At 50.7% G+C, this 27732-nt stretch overlaps 1 protein-coding gene across 4 annotated transcripts in view; it reads right to left on the bottom strand.

Annotated features, from left to right (window-relative positions):
• Positions 1 to 27732, bottom strand: part of pcsk5b (proprotein convertase subtilisin/kexin type 5b) — an 80195-nt gene that overhangs the window by 27180 nt on the left and 25283 nt on the right. For 3 of the 4 annotated variants that reach the window (XM_064297057.1, XM_064297060.1, XM_064297059.1), the window contains 11 exons: positions 23690 to 23833; positions 21643 to 21719; positions 12975 to 13063; positions 12558 to 12730; positions 10264 to 10476; positions 8942 to 9042; positions 7898 to 8001; positions 6493 to 6610; positions 3984 to 4172; positions 1170 to 1306; positions 537 to 665 (listed from right to left, as the gene is read on the bottom strand). In XM_064297057.1, coding sequence (XP_064153127.1) covers positions 537 to 665; positions 1170 to 1306; positions 3984 to 4172; positions 6493 to 6610; positions 7898 to 8001; positions 8942 to 9042; positions 10264 to 10476; positions 12558 to 12730; positions 12975 to 13063; positions 21643 to 21719; positions 23690 to 23833 — 1474 coding nt within the window. Of the gene's footprint in view, positions 1 to 536; positions 666 to 1169; positions 1307 to 3983; positions 4173 to 6492; positions 6611 to 6692; positions 6857 to 7897; positions 8002 to 8941; positions 9043 to 10263; positions 10477 to 12557; positions 12731 to 12974; positions 13064 to 21642; positions 21720 to 23689; positions 23834 to 27732 lie in introns of those variants that run through there. The other variant, XM_064297061.1, reaches the window with a different exon arrangement.

The following is a 27732-nucleotide window of genomic DNA, read 5'->3' as shown; positions in this document are numbered from 1 at the left end:
ACCAGGTTGTGTTATATTGTAAAAGGTAAGGAGGCTGGTGAAATGCTGAAAATGGCGGGTGATCCACAAGCCACACTGGCCAGTGGGTGAAAAAAATGAAATTGAATTTCCTGGAGTCTATATTCACCCTGTAGTCCAAGCATTTATATTAACCTTTAGTTCAGTGTTTAAATTCACCCTACTGCTCGCTGTTAATATTCACCCTCTGGTTCACTATCTATATTCACCCTCCAGTTCAGCGTGTATTGTGTTCAGTGCTATAAAGCACAGTCATGAAAACATCAGTAAAAAATCTCCACGTGCTCAGTGTCTATATTCACCCAGCGGTCTTATACCCGACTGTACCAGGCAGCCGCTGAAGGTGGGCCGGGCAGAGTAAGGGCACACAGCCGCAGCTCTGGAGCCGTCCCGCCAGCCTCTGACGGACCGGACGTCTTCTCAGCATCAGCACCAGAGCGCGCGTGGCCTGCGGCCTGCAGCCAGTCGTTCACACACGCGTGTGCGTGAGAGAGGGGCGGGGGGGGCGGGGCTCGTACCGCTGTACTCCTCGGGGAACTCGTCGTCGGTGGGGGGCTCGGCCGATCGGGGTTTTTCGTAGCGGAGCGAGGAGGAGTAGGGGTGCACCGACGTCCCGTAGAGCACCAGAGACCACTCCTTCAGCTTCCCTGGGGACAGAGCGGCACAGGGACTCTAGAGCGGCACAGGGACGCTACAGCGTCACCACTGAACTACACGGGCCCGAGTGTTGGGCCCGGGTGTGCAGTTGGTATTGGGCGGGACTAAGGCCAGACCTGGGTATGAGGGTGTTTGGGCCTGGGCAGAATGGGTGCAGGGCGAGTGTAGTGTGCGTGTGTGGCTGGTGTAATGCTGGTGTAGAATGAGTGTATGATATGTGTAGTGTAGGTGTAGGTGGGTGCGGGGGTAGGTGTAGTTTGGGTGTGGGGGTAGGTGGTACAGTGTGGGTGCAGGGTATGTGTAGTGTGGGTGCAGGGTAAGTGTAGTTTTGGTGTGGGGGTAGGTGTAGTTTGGGTGTGGGGTAGGTGTAGTTTGGGTGTGGGGTAGGTGTAGTTTGGGTGTGGGGGTAGGTGGTACAGTGTGGGTGCAGGGTATGTGTAGTGTGGGTGCAGGGTACGTGTAGTTTGGGTGTAGATTTGAGGCCGGGTTGGTACCTGGAACCTTCTGGCTCCTCAGCTGGGAGGGGGAGTCGTAGATCTCCAGGATCCAGTCCCCCGCCGCCTTCTCCCCCCAGCAGTGAGTGGTCATGAACTCCCAGTTCTTAAAGCCCTCCATAGAGTGGTCAAACAACCTGGAGACAACACACACACACACACACTGAGCCTGGATACACACACACACACACACACACACACACACACACACACACACTGAGCCTGGATACACACACACACACACACACACACACACACACACACTGAGCCTGGATACACACACACACACACACACAGAGCCTGGATACACACACACACACACACACACACACACACACACACTGAGCCTGGATACACACACACACACACACACTGAGCCTGGATACACACACACAACAACACCGAGGAACACACACACACAACACTAGCCTGGATCACACACACACACACACACACACACACACAGAGCCTGGATACACACACACACACACACACCACAGCCTGGATACACCACAACACACACACACAGACCACACTGAGCCTGGATACACCACACACACACACACGCCTGGATACACACCACACGACACACACACACACTGAGCCTGGATACACACACACACACGACACCTGGATACCACAACAACCACAGACACACACACACACTGAGCCTGGATCACACACACACACTGAGCCTGGATACACACACACACACTACACGACCTGGATACACACACACACACACACACTGAGCCTGGATACACACACACACACACCACACACACACACACACACTCACACTGAGCCTGGATACACACACACCACACACACACACTGAGCCTGGATCACCACCAACACACACCACACACACTACACTCACACTGAGCCTGGATACACACACCACACACACACACACACACTGAGCCTGGATACACACACACACACACACCTACCACACACATACACACACACACTGAGCCTGGATACACACACACACACACACACACACACACAGACCACACACACTGAGCCTGATCACACACACACACACACACACACACACATGAGCCTGGATACACACATACACCACACCACACAACAGAGCCTGGTAACATACACACACACATGACCTGGACATCACACAATCACTCACACACACACACACACACACACACACACACACACACACACAAACACTGAGCCTGGAGACAGAGGGTGTGTGTGTGTGTGTGAGAGAGACAGAAAGAGAAAGAGAGAGAGCGAGTGTCCGTGTGCGTGAGCGTGTGTGTGTGTGTGTGTGTGTGTGTGTATCCAGGCTCAGTGTGTGTGTGTGTGTGTGTGTGTGTGTGTGTGTGTGTGTGTGTGTGTGTGCGTGTGTGTGACAGAGCGAGTGCATGCACGTGCGTGTGTCTGAAAGTGTGTGAGTTGCGTAAGCGTTCCGTCTCATATTTTACTGGGTGTGTAAGCGGCAGAGCGAGTGTAATAACTCTGCCTCGGCCCTGAGAGGGGGGCTGGAATCCGTCCCGCAGGGGGGAGGACCTGCTCTGAGCTACGCAAACGGCCCTAAATTAAGATCGGCACATCCTGGCCTGCTGCCCACAGCTGCCCCGTACCGCCAGGCCGGGAGCCGTGGACACCGCTGGGCTTCCTGTTCTCCAGCACAACCTGCCGTCTGCCCCAACAACCACCTGCTGCTGCTGCACAGGGACCGTGTGCAGATCATTTTACCTGTCGACCAGGTGCAGATAGTTGGACCTGTCGACCAGGTGCAGTTTTACCTGTAGACCAGTTGGAGACTGTCTGACCTGTAGACCAGCTGGAGACACTTTTACATGTAGACCAGCTTGGAGACAGTTTTACCTGTAGACCAGCTGGAGACAGTTTTACCTGTAGACCAGCTGGAGACAGTTTTACCTGTAGACCAGCTGGAGACAGTTTTACCTGTAGACCAGCTGGAGACAGTTTTACCTGTAGACCAGCTGGAGACAGTTTTACCTGTAGACCAGCTTGGAGACAGTTTTACCTGTAGACCAGCTGGAGACAGTTTTACATGTAGACCAGCTGGAGACAGTTTTACCTGTAGACCAGCTGGAGACAGTTTTACCTGTAGACCAGCTTGGAGACAGGTTTACCTGTAGACCAGTTGGAGACTGTCTGACCTGTAGACCAGCTGGAGACAGTTTTACATGTAGACCAGCTGGAGACAGTTTTACCTGTAGACCAGCTGGAGACAGTTTTACCTGTAGACCAGCTTGGAGACAGGTTTACCTGTAGACCAGCTGGAGACAGGTTTACCTGTAGACCAGCTTGGAGACACTTTTACATGTAGACCAGCTGGAGACAGTTTTACCTGTAGACCAGCTGGAGACATTTTTACATGTAGACCAGCTGGAGACAGTTTTACATGTAGACCAGCTGGAGACACTTTTACATGTAGACCAGCTGGAGACAGTTTTACCTGTAGACCAGCTGGAGACAGTTTTACCTGTAGACCAGCTGGAGACAGTTTTACCTGTAGACCAGCTGGAGACAGTTTTACCTGTAGACCAGCTGGAGACAGTTTTACCTGTAGACCAGCTGGAGACAGTTTTACCTGTAGACCAGCTTGGAGACAGTTTTACCTGTAGACCAGCTTGGAGACAGTTTTACCTGTAGACCAGCTTGGAGACAGTTTTACCTGTAGACCAGCTGGAGACAGTTTTACCTGTAGACCAGCTGGAGACAGTTTTACCTGTAGACCAGCTGGGAGACAGGTTTACCTGTAGACCAGCTTGGAGGCAGTTTTACCTGTAGACCAGCTGGAGACAGGTTTACCTGTTGGCGAGGAGCTGTGACTTTGTTCCCGAGGGTGAGGTGAGGTTGATTGCCAGGTCTCCTCGGCGGGGGTGTGTGATGGTTATCCTCACGACGACGTGCTCCAGGTAGATGACGTGGTGGTTGGGGTTGTCGATGCAGCCCGTCGCCTTGTACACCGACCTGACCGCGTGCTCCGGGCGAATGGTCCTGAGGGAGGAGGAGCCAGAGGACTGAGTTAGTGCCCCAGAGTCACAGAGACACAGCCCCAGAGAGTCACAGTCCCCACAGTCCCACAGAGTCACAGACTATGAGCCCCACAGAGTCACAGACTTTGAGCCCCATAGAGTCACAGAGCTACAGCCCCATAGTCACAGAATCATAGTCCCCTAGAGTCACAGAGCATGCTCCGTGTGAGAGCTGATCTGAGCATGCTCCGTGTGAGAGCTGATCTGAGCATGCTCTGTGTGAGAGCTGATCTGAGCATGCTCCGTGCGAGAGCTGATCTGAGCATGCTCCGTGTGAGAGCTGATCTGAGCATGCTCCGTGTGAGAGCTGATCTGAGCATGCTCCGTGTGAGAGCTGATCAGAGCATGCTCCGTGTGAGAGCTGATCTGAGCATGCTCCGTGTGAGAGCTGATCTGAGCATGCTCCGTGCGAGAGCTGATCGGCACGCTCTGTGTTAGAGCAGAGGTGTCATTCATCTTCCCTGGAGTCAGCCAGGCTCAAACTGGGGCTTACACTGAAATTTACAGTCACCTCCTCGCACACACGCACAGACCAGCACGCAGTGCCCCTTCTGAGAATAGAGTGCCATGTTTTCCCATTTAAAAAAATACGACCGGCAGAGATTCTCTGTCTTTGCGCAAATAAAAATAAAGCATTTCCTGCTGGACCCCTGGCTATCGAGACAAAGCAAACAAGCAAACTACAAAAAGAAAAAAAACTCCTATCTACAAAAACACGCAGCAGCAGCGCCACCTAGTTGTGAGGACAAAACTGCAACCTGAATGGTTCTGAAACCCAGTTACAGGACAGCGCCCCCGATCAGCGCAGCACACAACGGCAGCCGGCCAGTTTCGGGCCCCCCCCGTGTACGGGCCTCTCTTTTGGCTGTGGTATTAAACGTGGCACACGTCCTGCCCCCATCCTCCCCCCCCCCCGCCTCTGGTGCGCGAATTCCCCCCACGGGTTCTGTAACTAATTACAGTATAAAGCTCGAAGCCGTAACAGGAGAAGATGTGATGTTAGATTTGGCCCACACAACTGACAACAAAAAAGCTTTAAACTTTGGAACGGGGGGAGGGGGAAAGAAAGCATTTCTCTCCTTCCCCAAGAGCCCCCCTCCCCCCCCACATGGCAGAAACCTGGCAGGGCTTAATAAATACCACCACCCCCCCCCCCCCAGTTATGGGGCAGGTTTCCCTCCATGTGTACTGAGGAAAACAGCCCTGAACTGAGCACATGTGGGGGGGGGGGGGGGGGGTGCAGAGGGTGTCGTCCTCCGGGAGGCTAACCGAGGGCTGTGGTATGACAGGGAGCACACGGCATCTGAGGAGAGCCAAACCTCACGTCGCCACACCAGAGAACGCGCACGGCGTCTGAAGAGAGAAACCGCGTCACCGTACGAGAATAAACAGAATCTAAAGAGAGAGAGAGGGAGAGAGAGAGGGGGAAGAGAGGGAGAGAGAAAGAGGGGGAGAGGGAGAGAGAGGGAGAGAGGGAGAGAGAGGGAGAGAGAGACGGAAAGAGAGACCGACGCCACTGTCACATAATTACGCAGTAGTCCATCGCTTCTCTAACCCTTTAATACCAACTTCTGACCCGAGGCGCCAGAACTCCAGCTCCAGCAGAAAGGTAAATATTAATAATCAGAACTTCACACCACTCTTCCTCCTCGAACTCTCCCCCTCCGCTCTACCGTTTCTCTCTCTCTCTCTCCCCCTCCGCTCTACCGTTTCTCTCTCTCTCTCTCTCCCCCTCCGTCCTTCCACACTCACTCTCTTACGCCGTATACATCTGAAAGGGTAAAACTGAAGGAGACAGCAGCTCTGTGTGTATTAACTGAAACCCCTGTACTGTAGAGGGGGAGGAATTGTCCTTAAACTCGACTTCACACTTCACCTCAGCGGGATGGGGGGGTGGGGGGGGGGGCAGCCAATCGCGCTGAAGAGAAACCTCACATACTGCCAGAGACGGACACGCACATGCATGCCAATATTGCGCAAATCCATGATAGCGATTTTATCGGTTAGCGTGTAAAAGGTGACGTGAAGCACGTTAAAAGGAGATTTCATATCTTGTTGCGTTTTTTTTTTTTCCTCCCCCCCAAAGCAGAAGGGAACCTTAGGTAATGAGGGAACAAGGAAGCTCTCCAAATGAATTACGGGAAGCTATCCTGGAAGATCCAGTTATGGGGCGGGGATTGTGGTCATGAACGCAACAGAATTTGGCGAAAATGAACACGTACATGAACATATGTGAGACACAGGGGAATGTGCCCAGGGGGATTGTGGGAAGGAGTGAATACCTGATCTGCCGGTCGGCGCTCTCAACACAGATGTGCTGGGTGGGAACCTGCTTCCACCTCACAGCCTCTTTCACCATCGCCTCCGCATCCATCAGGCCAAACCCATACAGGTGACTCACTGTAACGCAACAAATCAAATAATGAACCCATCAACCCACCAACCAACCCATCCATCAGGCCGAACCCATACAGGTGACTCACTGTAACGCAACAAATCAAATAATGAGCCCATCAACCCACCAACCAACCCATCCATCAGGCCGAACCCATACAGGTGACTCACTGTAACGCAACAAATCAAATAATGAGCCCATCAACCCACCAACCAACCCATCCATCAGGCCGAACCCATACAGGTGACTCACTGTAATACAAGCAGTCAATCAGTCAATCAATCAACCAATGAACCAATCAACCCAAGCTTCCAACCAACATATTAACCAACCAACCACCTAATCAGTCAACCAACCCATCCATCAGACTGAACCTGTACAAGTAACTTAACACAACCAATCAATCAATCAAGCAAGCAACCAGTCAGTCAACCATAAGGCCAAACCCATGTTAAGTAATTAAGACCAGTGTTTCTCAATCCTGGCCTGGGGGGACCCACTGAGTATGCTGGTTGTTGTCAAAGCCAATCTCTTGATCAATTAAAGCCATTGGAAACGTATTTAAGTTTCACCATAATTGTGTGGTTAAACTGGCAGATTTCTGAGAACAATTAGCAGCTCATTACAATACAGCGCTTGTTATTACGATTGGAACGAAAAACCAGCACACACAGTGGGTCCCCAGGACCAGGTCTGAGAAACACTGAAGTAGAACGTACATTTAGTACATGGTCCAGCTGATCTCAGAAAGATGGTACAGCTCTGGGCATAGCAGCCCAGAGAAGCCCAATATGGCTTCTCTAAAAAAAAACCACACAAACCACATAAATCACACAAAACCACAGTCAGCACTGAGCAGACTAAACACCGTGCCACAGGGATCGACCCTTCCCTCGCTCCTCTCCTCCTCTCCTCCCCTCCTCCCTCCCTCCCTCCCTCCCTCTGGGGGAGAGCCCGCTGGGGGAGGGTCCAGATGGACCAGGACCCAGCTTGGAGAGCCGCCCATTCAAACACTGCAGCCACACGAGAATGACCTCAACCCACCAATCACACGCTTGGACAAGCGGCGGGATGCCAGACAAGGAGCCACGAGGACGGGAAATACAGCGAACATCATGCTCACCTGGCACTGCACTCACCTGGCAATCACACTCACCTGGCAACCACATTCACCTGGCAGCAGGCAATACCCACTTATCAAGTCACTGACTGACATCACACTCCCTGTACTCACGCACACACACACGCACACACACACACACACACACACGCACGGCCTCAGGCACAGGTACCATTGTATCCCGCAGCGTTGGTCTTCCAGTCAGGTGCGTTCAGGTGGCCAGCGCGGGACGTCTTCACTATGATGTGCTGAACGTCACGCCAGGTGAGTCCAGGACTAAGGAAGAAAGACAAACGCACCGTCTCTAAGCAACACACACCTCACAGTAACATCCATTACACTGAGCATTACACACCTCCCAGTCACATCCATTACACTGAGCGTTACACACCTCCCAGTAACACCCATTACACTGAGCATTACACACCTCACAGTCACATCCATTACACTGAGCGTTACACACCTCACAGTAACATCCATTACACTGAGCGTTACACACCTCACAGTAACATCCATTACACTGAGCACTACACACCTCACAGTAACATCCATTACACTGAGCGTTACACACCTCACAGTCACATCCATTACACTGAGTCCTCAGTACACCATTAACGATCACACCTCACAGTAACATCCATTACACTGAGCGTTACACACCTCACAGTAACATCCATTACACTGAGCGTTACACACCTCCCAGTACATCCATTACACTGAGCGTTACACACCTCACAGTAACACCCATTACACTGAGCATTACACACCTCACAGTCACATCCATTACACTGAGCGTTACACACCTCACAGTAACATCCATTACACTGAGCGTTACACACCTCACAGTAACATCCATTACACTGAGCGTTACACACCTCACAGTCACATCCATTACACTGAGCATTACACCTCCAGTAACACCCATTACACTGAGCGTTACACACCTCACAGTAACATCCATTACACTGAGCGTTACACACCTCACAGTCACATCCATTACACTGAGCATTACACCCCTCACAGTAACATCCATTACACTGAGCGTTACACACCTCACAGTAACATCCATTACACTGAGCGTTACACACCTCACAGTAACATCCATTACACTGAGCGTTACACACCTCCCAGTAACATCCATTACACTGAGCGTTACACACCTCCCAGTAACACCCATTACACTGAGCATTACACCCCTCACACAAACGTTACCTACTTTGCCTCCAGAGAGAGGGCGATGATCCCAGCAGCCATCGGGGCCGACGCCGAGGTTCCAGTGTGACTGTCTGTACAGCGCTGCCGCAGGTCTGTGGTTATCTACAGACAGGGAGAGAGAGAGAGTGTCTGTTACTGGAGAGGGAGAGAGGAGAGAGAGAGTCTGTTACTGAAGAGAGAGAGGGGGGGGGTGGGGTGGTGGGGGGGGACAGGAAGTGCCTCACATTCCTGTTAAGAGTAGGATATGATGATGTGGTGGGGTGTGGGGGAGGGGGGGGAGAGGGTGGAGGTGAGGTTGAGGCACACCTGAGGCTCAACATTCCTGCTTTGATCCTCCACTGGGGCAGATAAGACCCTCCCAAAAGCACCCCTTCCCCCAGCCGAGCAATGGCGTGCGGCAACCAACACTCAGGAAATGGCTGTGCGAGCGCGTGCATGTGTGTGTACGTCTCTCTCTTTCTCTTTCTCCATGTCACACACACACATGCATGCATGCACATGCACTAACACACACAGGCAGACACACAAGCACACGCACACACCGATGTCCGCTGCACTCTGGCTCGTTTGGGCCGGGGCCCGTGGTGTTGCAAGGCCAGACTATGGGCTCATGGTGGAATCTGGACTCCCAGTCTGAGGGGGGGCATTTCCCCCAACACACAGCAGCATGCAACAGCCTCCCGGAGACAGGACACCAGGTTCACACAAGGACAGATGAAGGACACACACACACACGCACACGCACACGCACACACACATACCTCACACACACACACACACACACACACACACACAAACATACGTGCGTGCGCACACATCCACACGGACCCAGGCCCAACTGCAGGACCCACGGTGAAAAGAAAGTTAAACGAAATGAAAAGATGAAAAGATAAAGCCTGCTGCTGAAGACTTGTCATCTGTCTCCCTTTGTGATGCTGCTGGATGTGGGATCAGATGAAAGCTTTTCACCTCATTCCCACAGTGAGGTTCCCCCCCACCCCCCCCCTCCCCACAATCGATTCATGCATTTCGCTCTTCAAACAGCCCAGCAGTGGAGCCACGCCAGCAAGCAGTCTCCGTGGAGATGAAGTATTCTGGAATGGCGAGCAGTCTCCGTGGAGATGAAGCATTCCGGAATGGCCAGCGGTCTCCGCGGAGATCGAGCCTACCGGAATGCGGGGCGGCTGCAGCCTGAAACCTCTGCCTCTGTCCCTACACCGAGCCGCGGGCGGGCGAACGAATTAGTGAGCGAGTTCACAAGTGCGTGACTGCGTGTGTGCGTGTGTGTGTGCGCACGTGCGCGCGTGTCCGTGCGCGACTCACGATCTTGCGGTCGTAGTTCTCGCCGCTGCTGTAGGTGGTGCTGAGGGTGGAGGCGCACTCCTCCAGGTACCAGGGCTTCTTGCCGCTCTCCGCCGTGCTGCTGATGGAGATGGTGTAGATGCTGTTGGTGTAGCCGTCGCAGGAGCAGTGATCCCGGCTCCGCCCGCCGTTGCCCGAGGCCCACACGAAGATGGAGCCGTGCCCCTTCCTGCCCTGTGACGCACAGCCAATGAGAGCCGGTTAAAATGAGGGATCCATTAAACAGAGCCAATGACAGACGGTTAAAATGAGGGATCCAGTAAACAGAGCCAATGAGAGCCCGTTAAAATGAGGGATCCAGTAAACAGAGCCAATGTGTGTGTGTGTGTGTGGGGTTGGGAGAGGTGTGGGTGAAACAGCGTTGGGGGGGGGGGGGGGGGGGGGCAGAGGGGGGCTGTGTCTGATGAAACTGGATAAAAGGTGAACCTGCCAATCTGGATCTGAAAGAACTTGAAAGACATTTGGTAGTTGGGATAAGACTTATTTCTCCAAAGAAAAAACAGCAAAAACAGTTTTTGAGGCTGACTGAGACAGAGACGGGCTGTATTTAAGAGGTAGGGTTCTTTCTCTGGGGCAAAGGTGTCTCACCGGGGGGGGAGATGCAGGAGAACCCTGAAAATAAACCTGTAAAAGATCAGTTTGTCCTTCACAGGAAATTAACCCCATTGACCCTTCTCCAAGCGCCAACTTCCTGTTCTTGCACGTACAGGCACAGCAACCCCTCAGGAGCATCTGTGACTTCTGACCTTTCATGACCCGGCAGTGGGTGGGGTCATAACCCCCTGCCCCCCATGTCACAGACTGAGAGACCCCCCAGGAGTCAGGCCACCAGATATCAGGTTCTCAAGATACAGAACGCAGAGTGTGTTACTGAGTGAGTGAATGAGTGTGTGACTGGGTGAGTGTGTGTGCGTGAGAGAGAAAGAGATTAACAGTTGTATTTTATTACTGTAGAAAATGAGGTCCCCTTTGCCTCAGGTGCTGAAGCAGAACAGCATCTGGTTGAGAGCCCATAACTCTCAGGTGCACCATCTCCAACTAACCAACCCCCAACCACCCCCCCCAGCGCTATAACACACTGAACCAACCCCCCCAGCATCATCTCAACTAACCAACCAACCCCCCCAGCGCTACAACACACTGAACCAACCCCCCAGCATCATCTCCATCTAACCAACCCCCCAGCACTATAACACACTGAACCAACCCCCAGCACTATAACACACTGAACCAACCCCCCCAGCACTATAACACACTAAACCAACCCCCCCAGCACTATAACACACTGAACCAACCCCCCCAGCGCTATAACACACTGAACCAACCCCCCCAGCACCATACTGCACTGATCCAACACCCCCAGCACCAACGCACTGATTCAACCCCCCAACCCCCCAGTAAAGAACAGCTGCCCTCAGTTACAGAGGTAGAATGCAAACCAGCTGCAGAACATCTGGCAGCTCTGAGCCACACAGCAACAGGTTGTGCTGCACTGCTGGGTTGTGTGCAGACTAATAACCACACTAATAATGATAATAATCACAATAACCAGCCATAGCCCATGCAAGACACCCCACATCACCCCATCTGCCCTGCCCCCAAAACTAGAAAGAGCTCACACTTGTGGATTTGATAAATTCTTCACATTTCATGACCTCCAACACTCCTGTGAAAGTGATTTTCTCTTTCTTCTCTCCCTGAGACCCTCCCCCTCCCCCTCCCCCACCCTGCCCAGGGTCTGTTTTATATTACCACCATGTTTCCAGCTCTATTTCCTGTGACTGGCATGACCCAGTGTACACACACACACACACACAAGGTGCAGAGTCTGCAGGTTTAACTCCAGTCCTGGAGGGCCGCAGTGTCTGCAGGTTTAACTCAAGTCCTGGAGGGCCACAGTGCCTGCAGGTTTAACTCCAGTCATGTAGGGCCACAGTGCCTGCAGGTTTAACTCCAGTCCTGTAGGGTCACAGTGTCTGTAGGTTTAGCTCCAGTCCTGTAGGGCCACAGTGTCTGTAGGTTTAGCTCCAGTCCTGTAGGGTCACAGTGTCTGTAGGTTTAGCTCCAGTCCTGTAGGGCCACAGTGTCTGTAGGTTTAGCTCCAGTCCTGTAGGGCCACAGTGTCTGTAGGTTTAGCTCCAGTCCTGTAGGGCCACAGTGTCTGTAGGTTTAACTCCAGTCCTGGAGGGTCGCCATGTGAACCGAGGGCCAGAGCTTGACCAGGTGGGGGTGTGAGGTGGGCGTGGCAGACTCACCTGGCGGATGCCGTTCTCGAAGGCCTGGCGCGCGAGGGAGGCGGGGCCGTCCACGGTCTTGCCGTCGTCGTCCGGCCCCCAGCTGGCGCTGTAGATGTCGATGTGCTGCGGCTGCAGACTCAGTGACTTCGCCTCGACCATGTCCGTCACATCGCCATCCAGCATGCGCACACCTGCGCAGACAAGCACCGACGTCATCACCATGGCAACCATCATCATCATTATCACCACCATCATCATCACCACGGCAACCATCATCATCATTATCACCACCATCATCATCACCACGGCAACCATCATCATCATCACCACCTCGGCAACCATCATCACCATCACGGCAACCATCATCATCATCATCACCACGACAACCATCATTACCACGCACACGTACAGTGCACTCACTCGCGCACAACTCACCCCCAATCTTGGCGTTATATGCGATCCCAACAGTGCAGTGAGAATTATTTGCAGATGCCGCCACCTCACCAGCACACCTGGTACCATGCCTGAGAGAGAGAGAGAGAGAGAGAGAGACTTTTAGAGATACTTTCATGGTTTAAATGATGATCAATGTCAACTTTAGGAAACGGATCATTCCTGTTAGGGACCACAACAAATCTGCTGTAATACTACAGCTGTGCCAGCTGCCCATTAGTCCGTTTTTTTTTGCTCCACGTAGTTAATGGCTTTCTTGCATAGCGAGTCGACCTCAGAGCTCGAAGAGAGGCCAGGGCCTGAGTGTTTCCTAGTCCAGGTCCTACAGAATCGACTGCACACTGAATGGTATCAGTGCCAGCTGCAGACAGTGTCTGGGCAAGGCCAATGCGCATCACTGCACCCTGCATCCAGCCCATCTCCATTAACAGGAGGATCTTCCAGTAACCACGGCAGCGATGCGGTAAGTTTAGGCTTAAAAAAAAAAAAAAAACCTCGATAAAAAAAAGAAGTCAATCCACGTAGGGTTATGACAGGAACATCCATTAAAAACAGCGCTCTATCCAGTCCTGAACCAGCAGGCCTCTTTAAAGAACAGTTTGCAGCTTGTTTCAAGAGCATCTTGCATCCCGGCAAGACAGTTCTGTGTAAAGGTAGCTACTCAGCTGGGAGGGTGTAATCCGACCCTACAAGCCCCTTTTTAGGCAGAAAGGGGACGCTCTGGGGGGGGGGGGGGGGGGGGGGGCAGTCAGTCCCATAACACGTCCACCGTAAGGGCGCCCAGTGCAGCCGGCCGTAAGGGCCTGCAGCTGCGGTATAAGCCCAGCAGGGGGCGCCACACAGGCCAAGCCGGGCCACAGCGCAGAGGCCACAGCGCTATCAATGACAAGTGTCCTGCCACTGTATGGGCATTTGTGGCAGCAGCCATTTCAATTTTGCCAAATGACCCTCCAAGTGTTCAACAACATCCACACACAGTTAACTATTCCCATTTTTTCCCCAGTGTCAAACCTCCAGGTAGATTACGAAGCCCACGGAGCTAACTGCTAACGGCTAGCGCCTCGCTCTTTCCCCAACGAACGTTCGCAGCTGATACAGTTGCAAAACTTATCTCCGTAGGATTAAAATCACCTCACAAGAATAAAAACTCTTCAGCCTTACAATGAGAAAAGAGATGAGTTTCAAGAAATACAGCAGTGATATTAGTCTCACGTTGAAAAGCAGTCTTAGCAAAGTCATCATCATCAATTAATTCTCGTCTTAACATCTGAACAGTTTTGAAAGTCTGCAGCACTCTTGGTAGGTGAAACCTCCTTTGACTTCATTTCTCTATTTCTTTGACTTTATTTAGCAGCATCAAAAACACTTCTTTCACTGAAAAGACTCTGAATTCTCACCAATTTCACGGCTTTTTTTTTTTTCCAGACTCTTTTCGTGACACGATCTTATTCTTTCTAAACTATATGCATTTCCTTTTTTTACCACTGATAATTCTTTCATATCTGATACTTCACTGCCATTATCAGAAGAGTTGGACTCCGCCTGTTTCTGTTTGGTTGCCTTTTTACTTTATTTGAAGGCATTCTTTGCCTTTGTACCCGTATTACAGCTTTTAGTTTTTCCGTTTCAAACTTGGTACTCAAAGAGCCATCTCATCCTCTGCCATAGCTGTGTTTTTAATATTTCCCTCTGCCAACCCTGATTCAGTCACAGCTGTTTCAGATATACCATTACATCCCCCCCCCCAGATTCACATTTTTGCACCCATTCTTTTCTTTACTTGACTGTTTTTTTTTTTTTTTACTGAAGACACCGTTTTTCTGTGTCTGGACAATTCTCTCCTCGACAGGTCATCGTCAGCGTGGTTGACAACTCATAAAACAAAAACCTGCACCTATTCAACATCTACAATGAAAAGCAATGTGAAAAAACCCAATACTGTGATATACACAGTTCTATAATAGACACAAAAAAAACATAGAAAGTTTGAAAACAAGTCAGTCACTCCACGGAGATACACTTGCTCCCAGCATCCACTCAGAGAGAGAGAGAGAGAGAGAGAGAGAGAGAGATGGGCAGAGGGGGAGGAAGATTACTGATAACAAATTGAGAAAAGCAGTGAGCGTAGCCTGGTTCTGTCCCTGGACTGCTGTACCTTGGGTGCCAGTAAACCAGCCGAATTAAAGACGGGCACCCTGGTGTTCCTGAGGACGCACCCCAGGGGACCCCGCCTCCGAATAATCGGCTCACCGTCCCGGCGAACCCGTCCCGTCAGCGACAGCGCCGGGGCTCGGACAGCAGCTGGTTCTCTTTCTCTTCTTTTCTCTTTCTTTTCTTTTTGTTTTAAATCTGAGAATCTGCAGCCAGTCCTGTGTGGCTCTTCAGCTCCACCGCATGCAGAACATTTTCCCTTTTTTTATTTATTCTTTTAAACAGGAAAACAGACAGCCTGCCTTCCATATGCATTTCCCCCCACTTTTATTCAGACAAGTGGAAAGAACAGAAGAGGGCTGCAGACAGGGAATGATCACAGTACAGAGAAACAGAGAATGCCATAGAGGGGAGGGGGGGTCCCACGGATTGAGTCCCAGCCAGCCCCATGGACTGCACCCCCCAAGGGCCTCCCAGCAGAACCCTCTTCTGTTCAACTCCTCTACCACATCTGCTGCTGTACCAGATTTAAGCCTGGGGTGGCGGTGGGGCGGGGCCAAGGGCGGGCGGGGCAGCAGTCCCACACAGGTGTGCCGCAGACTGCCGGATTCAGAGGCACACGTGTGCAAAAAAGAAACCGGTAATAAAAAAATAAAAACAGCTGTCATCTTTTCTTTTGTGCTTTTGAGAGGAGAAGCTTTGCTGGGAGATCGTTCCTCGATGAACCACCCCCCCGCCCCCCCCATCAGAGCTGCCTGTTAACTGGGGGGGGGCGGTTAATGTGCTCTAAAGCGTTTAACGGCAGGGCTGAGGCAAGGAGGAGTGGCTCCATTAATGAGGTCAAATGTTACCAAAGCTTTCTGCAATTTCAAGATAAATGCCTGACCACAACACCGCAGCACCCCCGGCCCCCCGGCCTCCCACATACTCCGCAGCAGGGCATGCTGGGAAGCCTGGCGCGGCGATGACAGCGCGGCGCGGAGATCCACCGGACCACCGGCGCCTCGGCATTCACGCCGCCGGCTCATCCTCGCGACCCTGGAGACGACCTCTGACCCCTGCAATGCGCTCTCTGTGCAGGAGAACATCCTCAGCGTAGCGAGGAATTCCTGCTAGCCCCCCCCCCCCCCCCGTCTCCCCCCCGCTCCAGGGCTGTCATTAGGATTTAACTCGGTGCGTGTGAGAAGAGGTACCGGGGGGGGTGTGGGGGGGGGGATACTCCTGGGTGGCCGTGTCCATTCGAAGCAACGCTATTGAGGAGAAATGAGCAGAACCTGTCAGAGTGCTACAAAGATGAGTCTCTCTGCCGTTCAAAGAGCACGCTAGCATCATGGTAAAGGATGCTAATATCATGCTAACAGTGAACATCTCTCGCACTGAAATGCACACGCGTGCACATAATGCTGCTGTTATGCTTATATCACCCTGATGTAACGCCAGTTTCACGCTTGGTGTCAGGCTAACATCACGCTAACGTCGACCGTTTCGCCCACGCCGCGCGAACATCAGGCTAACCGCACGCTAACCCCGCGCCGATGCGGTAAATCTTCCTGCGCTTCCCTCCATTACCGTGAGAACGGCCGCGAGCTCCTAAATCTAACCCAGCATTCCCGGCGGGCTGCGAAACGACCGGACCAAATTGAGACATCGCGATCCAAACCCGTCAGCCGTTACGTCACCCGTCCGTTAGCCGTTAGCACTCTGAGCTACCGAGCCACGGCACCATTCCAGCTCGCCGCTCTCGCTGCGCATTTTAATCGGACACAATAGCGTTTTTATTCTAAAACGCACATTTCGCCGTGATATGAAACCAGCCAATGGGCAGCGAGGGAGGGAGAAGGAAACGGAAAATCGCCCAACGTGGAGGAGCGCCGGTCCGTTACGCTAAACCTGCTCAGACGCCGAGCGTTTCCAGCTCACGGAACGGCGACGCAACGCCCGTTTCTCCGTCCGTCCGAAACCGTGAAACCACAGAGCGTATATCGCCAAGGGAACGGTCGCTAAAACACCCCGTGAGGGAACCCAGCCGGGGTACGAGGAAGAGCCCCGTCTGCATGAGCAACACGTCCCAGTTACTGAGAGCTAAGGATCACGGAGCATTAATCTTAAAAGGAGAGCCTTAAGTAATCACACTGCATAAAACAACATCATTTATTAATATCACGTTTCCTTTCTGCAAGTGAGTTAATGCTGAGCTCTGTCCTTAATCTTTATGTATAAACAATGCTTGGGGATTTACTTCTGAATATTTCATTTGGACGTTAAAGAGCAGAAATCTGCACCTTCCTGACATGTGACCTACACTCTACATGCAAAGACATAGTTTATGACACACTCACACGCACACGAACACGCGCACACACACGCACACACACGCGCACACACACGCACACACACGCACACACACGCACACACATATATTCCAGGAAAATCAGACAGCAGCTGTGCTGGCTGAACAGAGCTGTCGCTTTCCAAATAACTTTACACTCCTGAACGCTGCTCTCATCCCCTAATACTCCTTAACACTGCTCAACACTCCTCAACACTGCACTCACCCCACAGACTCCTCAACACCGCTCAATGCTCCTCAACACTGCTGAACACTCCTCAACACCGCTCAATGCTCCTCAACACTGCTGAACACTCCTCAAGACTGCTGAATGCTCCTCAACACTGCTCTCATCCCCAACACTCAACACTGCGCAACGTTCCTTAACACTGCTGAACACTCCTCAACGCTGCGCTCACCCCCCCAAAGCCGCTTCGCTGAGTTTTTCAGCTGAGCCCCTCTCACCATGGCAACCCCGGCTCAGAGCGGACGGGACGGTGACACTCCGGAGGGTCCCGCGCGTTAGCGAGCGCGCGGCCCGAGCGGAAATGTTTAGGTTCGCCGGCCCGCAGACGGGCCGCAGGGAAGACAGACCAGCTGGGCTCAGATTAAACACCGGGGCTCCGGCCCCGCCGCCGGGGAAACAAGCCCCGCTAAATATTTTGAAAATCCGAAAAACATCTGCGTCCGCCGGTCGCCCGTCTGCGAGCGTCAGGACCGGGGGGGGGGGGCTTTCAGAAAGCGCACGCCAGAGGCCCGGCGTCTGACCGCTTTCCACGCAACAGCTTCTCACTTTTCCAAATCCCACCTCGCCCCCCCCCCCCACTCCTGAATTCCCCGGTTGGGAAAACCCAACAGCAGCTGTAGAACCTGACCCAACCCATTCATCCGGACACAGTCCATCCCGCTTTGCTCAGAGAAGCGGGGGGGAACAACCCAGCACGGGAGGCATCCAAGTCACGCGTAGACTGAACGTCATTTTTAATTGGCTAAGAGCAGAGATGCAACTAACAGGCCAAGGCAGCCTCCCCCAACTGAGTCCCTACCTCCCTCAGCAACCCTACAGACATCACACCCCCCCACCCCCCCCCCGTTGGACTCTGGCACTGATTTGATTTAGGAGGAGAGTCCACGCCCCCTCCTACAATTCAAATCAAACATAAATATATACACAACTAAATAAACAGCCCACACACATGCACATACACACGCGCACACAGGTGAGATTTAGCAGGACACGCCCGCCGACAGGTCATCAATATGTTATCTGAATAAAGGCTGAACACCGCCATAAAAAACGTTTTAAAAAAATCGTAACCATAAACATAAACACTATAACAATGTAACACCCATTAACATGCTCTGTAGCTGTCTCTGCGAGCAGTAAACAGCCTTCAGACCTCCCACTGAGCCACTGAACCGCCATGGAGCGCTGCCATATAGGGGCGTATAGCGGCATCATACAGCCTCGTATGTCATAGGAACACTGCCATGCTGTACAAATGATGTCATAGGAACACTGCCATATAGGGGCGTATAGCGTCATCATACAGCCTCGTATGTCATAGGAACACTGCCATGCCGTACAAACAATGCAGCACAGGGTTGATTCCACACAAAGTTAACGTAAGGGCCACTTTCTGCTTTTCTATTTGGGGAGCTTTCTACGGTGGCTGAGACCTCCCAAGCATCACAACATTAATCACAACACGCAAACACTAATCGGAAAACACATTAACAAATAACAAAACACAAATACTAATTTGAAAACACAACAATAACAAAAAAAAAAAAGCAACCAGCATTTGTGTTTTTCGATTTGAATGTGTGTGGTGATGATGTTGTGTTGCTTGGCCTGTCTCTCAACCACCATAGCTCTCCTCTCCTCTGCTCTCCTGCAGGTCAGATGAACCCAGGAGAGGGTTTAAAGAAGAATAATAATAATGCCACGCATCACATAACGCTCACGGCCGGAGGTATGCCTGCGAGTCTTATTCCTGGAGCTCATCAGCGTTTCCTTTGAAAGCCCACATGTGTGGCAGTCAGTGCAGAGCAGTGAGATCTGAGAGATAGTGCTGTCATGCGGGATGGGGGGGGCGGCCTCTCGCTAATGCTCTGCAGGGACATGGGTTTGAGTGCAGGAGAGGGTCCCCACAACACCAGCAACAACCGGCAGCCACTGCTAATTCCCCTCCATTCTTCCCCCTCTTTTTCCCTCTCTCTCTCTCTCTCTCACCTTATATTACATTACAGGCATTTTGCAGATGCTCATATCCAGAGCGACTACACAACTTTATATGCCTCCTTCCCCCTCTAGCTCTCTCCTTCCCCCACTCTTCCCCTCTCTAGCTGTCTCCTCCATTTTTCCCCCTCTCCTTCCCCCTTTCCCTCTCTCTCTCATTCTCCCTCTCTTTTCCTCTTGCCATCTCTCTCCTTCTCCTACTTTTCTCTCACTCTTATTTCAGTCTAGTGTGGAAAACCTTAATCAAACTCAATGTACAGCGCAGTTCACAAACAAAAATTCTTTGGAAAGAAAATATTTAAATGCGATTACTCATCTGTCTATGTTTTTCCCTTCTCAGCGAAAGGCTAGCACACTGTGTTCTTCATTAGAGAGAGAGAAAGAGAGAGAGAGAGGGGGACCAGGGGTCTAGGAAAGAAAAGGGTTGAAGCCCTGAGAAGCAGCTGTTCCCGTAAAACAAAAAGTAAAAAAAATAAAAAAATAAAAATAAAAAATAAAAAACAGACTTATGGCATGTAAAACACGACAGAGGACTTACGACACACACACCACAGTCTGTTCCAGTTCCCCCCGTGTGCACGTTCATACCGTACACTGTACCCTTGGGGCCATTTATACCCAAAGAGGAAATTAAAGGGGTTTCAGCAACAGATGGGTAGCGTACCTGACCCCAACAACTGAGGCCAAAACAGAACACTGTAATTCTTATTTATCTGCCTGAGAGAAACGCTCATCAAGGGAGACTTGCACAACGGCAAATAAAAACTGCAGATTTATACAGCGCTGTCTGTGTGTGCACGTGTGTGTGTGTGTGTATACAGTGCAGGTGTACCACTGGTCAACCACTTCACTTCACTACCAAAACCTTGAGCCTGGATCACATGACCGCGAACTCGAATCACATGACCTGAAGCTCAGTTATTGGGGCGAGCGTGCACGTTCTTCAGCGGGTCAAAGGTCAGGACACAGCCAGTGGCCCGCGTGTGTTTCAGAGCGCAAACGAACTCTGACCCTGAAGCGAGCCAACCAGCATCGCCCAGCCAAAAACAACGGCACCACCGTCAAAACATCACAACCTTTATGAACAGACAAAATTAACCGCCAATGTGGCCACTGCGTCCAAGCGCTCAATCTAAAAGGGGAAATTCAGAGAGGAACAAAAAAATAAATTCTCCAGACAGCAGGATTATGAAGCGCACCGCTCCCTGGCAGAAAAGATCATTACGGGAAAGAACTCTGACAGACCCGACACTCGTAAAATCCTCCCCCTCATTACCAGCACAAGAAGAAGCGTAAATAACGATGATCTGAGAACAGCCCCCTGACACCACTGCCATGAGAGGGAGGCAGAAGAGAAAGACAGAGTCAGAGACGATGATCTGAAAACGCTATGCGTATTCATAAACCGCTCCTGTCTCTTTAAGAAAGAGAACCTCCATTCAAGAAAGAGAGGTTGCCAAAGCATTTCAGCTAAAACATCCAAAAACACTCCGACAGCCAAACTGGCAAGATAGCCGAGCAGCGGAGCGGGATGCATAGGCTGCCCGCCAGGAACTGCATACGCTATTATTCTGTCACAACTACGCACTGACTACACGAACGACGCACTGACTACACATGAACTACGCACTAACTACACACTAACTGCACACTAAGCACAGCTATGCACTGACTACACACTAATCCCAACCCTGCATTGACCACACACTATAAACACTAACCACAGCTATGCACTGACTACACACTAACTGCACACTGACCACACACTACACACTCCAACCACAACTACGCACTGACTGCGCATTGACTACACACTGACTACACACTGACCACAGCTACGCACTGACCACACACTAGCCGCAACCACCACCGCAGGTAAAGAATACGCAGCAGACACTTGTTCATTCTGCGCTGTTGGCAGGACCTACTTGTTCTCGTTGCTGGCGTCGTAGCGAGGCATGGGATCCAGGTCATTCCCGTTGACATCATAGCTGGCCCGCGTATCCTGAAAGAGAAACACGCCATGCGATTCAGGGAAGGCACGATTCACTCCACAGATATTCAACTCTGCACGCAGACTACATGCAGACCATCTGCACAGATATTCAGCTCTGCACGCAGACCATCTGCACAGATATTCAACTCTGCACGTAGACCATCTGTACAGATATTCAGCTCTGCACGCAGACCATCTGTACAGATATTCAGCTCTGCACGCAGACCATCTGTACAGATATTCAGCTCTGCACGCAGACCATCTGTACAGATATTCAGCTCTGCACGCAGACCATCTGTACAGATATTCAACTCTCCACACACAGACATTATTTACTCCACACATCTTTAGCTCACCATGCAGATACTCTATCTACCACTCAACTACGACCGATAACTCCAGAAGCTAAAAGTCATCCAGTTTGCGGTCTCTTGGATATTTATATTCATGTTACCAAAAGGGACCTTCTAGAAAATCATATCACCAGCAGTAGCCTCCTAGAAAATCATATCATCCCAAAGCTTCCTGTTGCCAACCAGGGATAGCAAAATAAGGAATGAGACTGTGACTGTTATCCATTCCACAACGTCTAGTTGCCAACGGGAACCGCGAGAGACCAGGAAGTACGGAGAATAGGAGGAGGGCTGCGGACGGCGGCAGGCTCCAGTTTAGCATTTCTCTTTCACGGCTTCCCTTTCCCAGAAAAAGCCCGCAGAGACCCCCAGTTAGCGCGGGAGCTTGTTAGCGGAGAGGGAGGTTCCTTTGGCTCCAGCTCCAATCGCCACCGATGCAAGCAGAGTGCCTTTTCAACAAGGTGTTTCCAGAGCCATCTATTTTTTTTTTTTTTTTTACATGTCCATTTTTCATAGGCACCGATATCAGCCCTCGCTGCAACATCAGATTACTGTAACACAAGTAAATACAACGTCAAAAGTAAATTAAATGAGTAGAATTCTATCCCTTGACGTCTGCGCGCAATCTTCAGTGAAAATCTATCCTCTCAGTTCAGTCCGGGGCTCGTGTTGAGCGCTGCTGAGCTCTATGGTGATGAACTCTGAACTCTTAAGCTGTGTGGGTGAATGTCGGGGGTCCGTCTGACTTTTTCCTGAATCCAAAATGAGGCCTCGTCCTCAGGTGACCCCCCAACCCCCACCCCACCCCACTGCCATGTTATTTCAGCTCCTAAATTAATTTTAAAAACCAGTGAGCTGTGATCTCCAAAATCCTTCTCTGTGTCGCGGTGTTCCAGAGATAAAACTGCTTCATTTTCTCCTTCGACCCCCTGCACCCCCACCTTCCCCCAAACACATACGCCTTCAGAAACACACACACACGCACACAGACAGACAGACATACACACATACAGTGCACTGAAGCAGTAAATTCAAGCAGTTCTCACTGGCCAGAGACACTTTTGAGCCTGTGCGGCATGAATACCTATGACTGTGCTCGCCCGACTCTGAGGTCAAGCTTCAGAACTGGATAAATGGTGCATTCTGGGAGTCACCGTCCTGACCGCAGTGTTAAACGGAGTTTAACCCCTGGGATTGGGCCCGGAGCCGATCTAACCTTCTGGGGGGAAGGAGGGGGGTTACGGGGGGGGGGGGGGGGCAGCCCTTAGCGAGCCAAAAAAGATCTGGTCCTCTATCAAGTCTAGTTATGAGCGACCTGATGTAGCTCCGGTTCTGCGGTGTGCCTTCAAATCCCTCACGTTTCCAGTCACGTTAACCAGCCCAGACCAGTGACTCTCTTTAACCAGTACAAACCCACAGCCCAATTTGACCAGCATAGACGGGGACACCGTCAGCCACAGACACCGAGCAGAGAGCATGGTCTGGCATTGGGCCCAGGGACAGAGACCTCTCAGACCGCCGGGCACGCTCTTCTCGCTCCTCTGTTCCTCCCTCGATCCCTCCCTCTCCGTTCCAGCGACGGCCACAGAACCGCACACAGAACCACACACAGAACCGCACACTTACGTAGTTCTGCACCAGGTCCGGATGGTTCCTCTCGATGCCGTCGTCCAGGATGGTGACCACCACGTCCTTGCCCGTGTAGCCCTGCTTCCACGCCCCGACGATGTTCATGTCCGACTGGCAGTTGTTAATGTCATCGTTGCAGTGCTGGCGGGACAGGGCGGAGGTAAGAAAAGAATAACACACATCTTACCTGCACATCACCGACACCTGAGCTCTTCCTACTGATACATCACACCTGCACATCACCTTTACCTAAAGCCGCGTTTCCACCGCAGGAACTATACCCCGGAACTAGGAACCTTTTGAGGAACTCGGTGCGTTTCCACCGCAGGAACTAGGGTCTAAATTTAGTTCTGGGGGCTTTGTTTTACCCCCCAAAACGTTCCTGCTCGGGGGGTAGTACTTTCCGAAAGTACAGGAACCTTTTGGGTGGAGCTTGCAGCGCTGAACATTTCTGATTGGTCGAGTACTCATAGCATTTGTGTTGTATTTATTTTCCGCCATTACCCGCCATGTTTGAAAATATGCAGCGGCAAACCAATTTATTTTCATAATAACTTCAAATCAAACTTGTATGTTATGCGGCGCAGTAGCCTACTTTTGGTTATAGCCTGTCAACGTCTTGGAATTATAACGTGTGCTCTTCTGTTCTTTTCTTGCTTTAGTATTCGTTTTATAAAATGCTAAGCATTCGTGCTGGGACAGCATATTACGTAGGCTACCAAAACATTCAAACGGATTAATTCGGTTGCTGAATATTTTCTTCCGGATTTTCTTTGTTAGCCCGTTGTAATTGACTCAAAACGTTTGATACAGTTATGTGAGGTATGCGGTAGTTCTGCATAATTAACATTGGTGATACAGTACAAGCAAACTGGAAATCACCTTCCGCACTTTTTATCCGGGTAAAATAACAGGTTAATTCTAGTAATCTTCCCTTTAGCTTTTTCAGACTGCCGTAATTTTACTCAATTTTACGGCCATTTTTCAATTCCACGAAAAGACCAGGAAGACTATGGATTCATTTATGGTGCATGGTTCGCATCTGGAGGGCACACTTCGCTGCTCGGCTAGCAGTAACTTCGAAGGAAAGCAAACGGTGGCTGTACCACTACTAATTTACATTTTCACGCAAGTCCGAGTTTTCGTTCTATTCTTGTCATTTTGCGATTAGCCTATATGGAATTGACGACGAGAAAGTAATAAAACAGCAAATTGTTTACAACGTGTGCATGTTTTCTGCTGTTAATGAATGTGTTTGAGAGGATATATGAAAATCAATAAATACAAAAGTAACCATATATAGCCTAGTCATTGTTGGTAACCCGTTGTATATAAGTGGAATAAACCCCTCCGGGCTGTCCCGGTTATTAGAAAATAATGTAGGCTACTTCGGTGGTAGTATGGGTTACAGAAGAAATCATATGACAGATGGACCGACGACAACGTCAGTGGGCTAATTTGCCTAATCTTCGCGGTACTTTAGACCCCGGTGGAAACGCAGACAACCATTGGCTGAAGGAACCTTTTAGTTCCTGGTAAAGTAGTTCCTGGGACTGAAAGTTCCGGGTAATTTTGGTGGAAACGCAGCTTAAGCTGTTCCTCTCCGATATACATCACACCTGCACATCACCTTTACCTAAGCTGTTCCTCTCCGATATACATCATACCTGCACATCACCTTTACCTAAGCTGTTCCAACTGATGCATCATACCTGCAGATCACCTACACCAGAGCCTGACACACCCTAACTACAGGTCACGCTATACCTGTGCTGGTTCACGCTGAGTGCAGACCAGCCCAGAGCAGGTTTATGCAGAGGAAAACAGCACAGCTGGAGCACACTTGTTTATCCAGTGGCTGCCCCCCCCCCCCCCTCCCAGCAGGTAAGACCAGTGGCTGAAGTGCCAGAGCAGGTCAGCGGAATAACAGAACGTGCACAACAACAAAAAATAAATAAATAAATAAATAAATAAATAAATAAAGTGCGGAAAAATCTGCATCCCCACACGGACACAATTTGTTACCGCACACAATGCCTTCTCAGAGACAACCCGCCAAGCGCCGGCGGCGGTAAAGAGGGAAGGGAATCTGGGCCTGATTTACGGGCTCTGCAGCCCAGGCCGTAAAGCAGAGCACGGCGGAGACGTGTCACCCCGCCGCGGGTCTGCCCTTGTCGCTCGGCCGTGAAAAACGGCGTTCAGCGGCGCCGTGGGTGAGTAAACCCGCGCATTTCACAGACACCGATTGGCCGGAAGCCAGACCCAAGATCACCTTGATTGGTGATTTTTTTTTTGCTGCGTAGGAAACCTTCCATTGTACCCCTGCTGAATCTTTTTTTTTATTTTTATTTAATGTGTAATGGGAGAGAGAGAGAGAGAGAGAGGGGGAGGGAGAGAGAGAGAGAGAGAGGGAGGGAGAGAGAGAGGGAGGGAGGGAGAGAGAGAGAGAGAGAGAGAGAGAGACCTGTGCTTTGAAAGAAGACAAACCGCCAACTGACTGACTGAATAATTATGTTTTGATCAGGGACAAACTGACTGTACCCTGAGGTAACCCCGCTCCCCATTGCTCTAGTTAGGGTGTAAACTGAAAGAATGTGTTTGAGCCCTTTCCACTCTGAGCACTGACAAATAATGCAATCCAGCTGACGAATCGAATCTCAAAGTTTATCAGTTCATTTACTACGGTGGCTAATTTACCACAACAGTTCAGTTACACAAATCCCCGCATATGGGACTGCAGCGCACACGCACACACACACGCATGAGGACAGCCTTCACACCAGATCCCATGTAAACACAACAGTCAAAATCCCACATCACAAAACCCTAAAAACTGCGAAAGACCATGTAGGTTTACAATCAGAATAATCTTCCTGAAAAAATTGTGATCGTTGTGAGCATGTCTATTAAGGCATGTGTGCTGTCTATGAGGAATGACATAGTCTCTCTCAAAATGCTGTTTTACATTTCTTTGAATGTCTTGCTGTCTTGAGTAACAGTCCCATCTGAATCCAATATAACCCAGTGCTTACAATATTGTTCAGTTTGATCATTCTGTGGCAGCCAAAAACTCCTGCGGACTGAAACTAGGGTCAGAACACAGAGGTGACTGTACATGTCCTCTTCATCAGCGATTGATTGTTCCAGGAAATCCTCTGTCCCCCCTCAGCTCCAAACAGGTCCCAATACAGGTTACAACATATGTACACAGAGTTCAAATTCTCAACTACAACTAGGTTTTTCAAAAAAAACTTTACCTTTGGGGGAAAAAACAATCACATAAAAGTGCCCCGGTCAAAGTGTCATGCTTACCCAGCACAGTTAAAGATTAAAGAGAATGGGGGAGAGTGGGGGGGGGGGGGGGGCTAGTCTGCTGTGTGTGTGTATGTGTGTGTGTGTTTGCATGTCTGTGCGTCTGTCTGCATGTCTGTCTGTCTGTGCATCTGTCTGTGTGTCTGTGCGTCTCATTCTCTCTGTCTGTCTGGTTTACTTTGAGAGCGCTGTCCAAAATAAGCCGGTCTCTCCAAACTCCAGCTCAGTCAACTGCCGTTTCTTAGATTTTATCAAAATGAGAAGCTCCAGTCCAGGTGTGACCATAACGAGCTGTGGTTAGATGATCACCTATAGCGGGCTGTGGTTAGATGATCAATTAACGAGCTACGGTCAGGTGATCATTGTAACAAACTGTAGCAACATGACGAACTGTAACCAGCTGTGGCCAGACAAGCTACACTGAGGCCCTGACTGTGTGTGTGTTTTTGTGGGGACTGGACCCATCCCTGGTGCTTACATTGATACAGATCCAGCACAGACCGGCTTGTTTCACCTCTTATAAACTCATCACTCTTTCACAAACCCACCCCACAGTAGCAAACCGTTAAAAAACAAGCTTCAGCTGCCCTGAGGAAGACTGCCTACCTGATAGCAAAAATAACACACAACTGAACACTAATATTTCATTGCATAGCAGTTTACTAATATTTCAGAACATAATGGGACATTCCTATTTTAGAACATAATATACTAATACTTCTGAACAT

The sequence above is a fragment of the Anguilla rostrata genome, chromosome 10 (assembly GCF_018555375.3).
Source record: "Anguilla rostrata isolate EN2019 chromosome 10, ASM1855537v3, whole genome shotgun sequence".
In the NCBI taxonomy this organism is placed as follows: Eukaryota; Metazoa; Chordata; class Actinopteri; order Anguilliformes; family Anguillidae; genus Anguilla; species Anguilla rostrata.
This window is presented reverse-complemented; position numbering and strand designations above follow the sequence as displayed.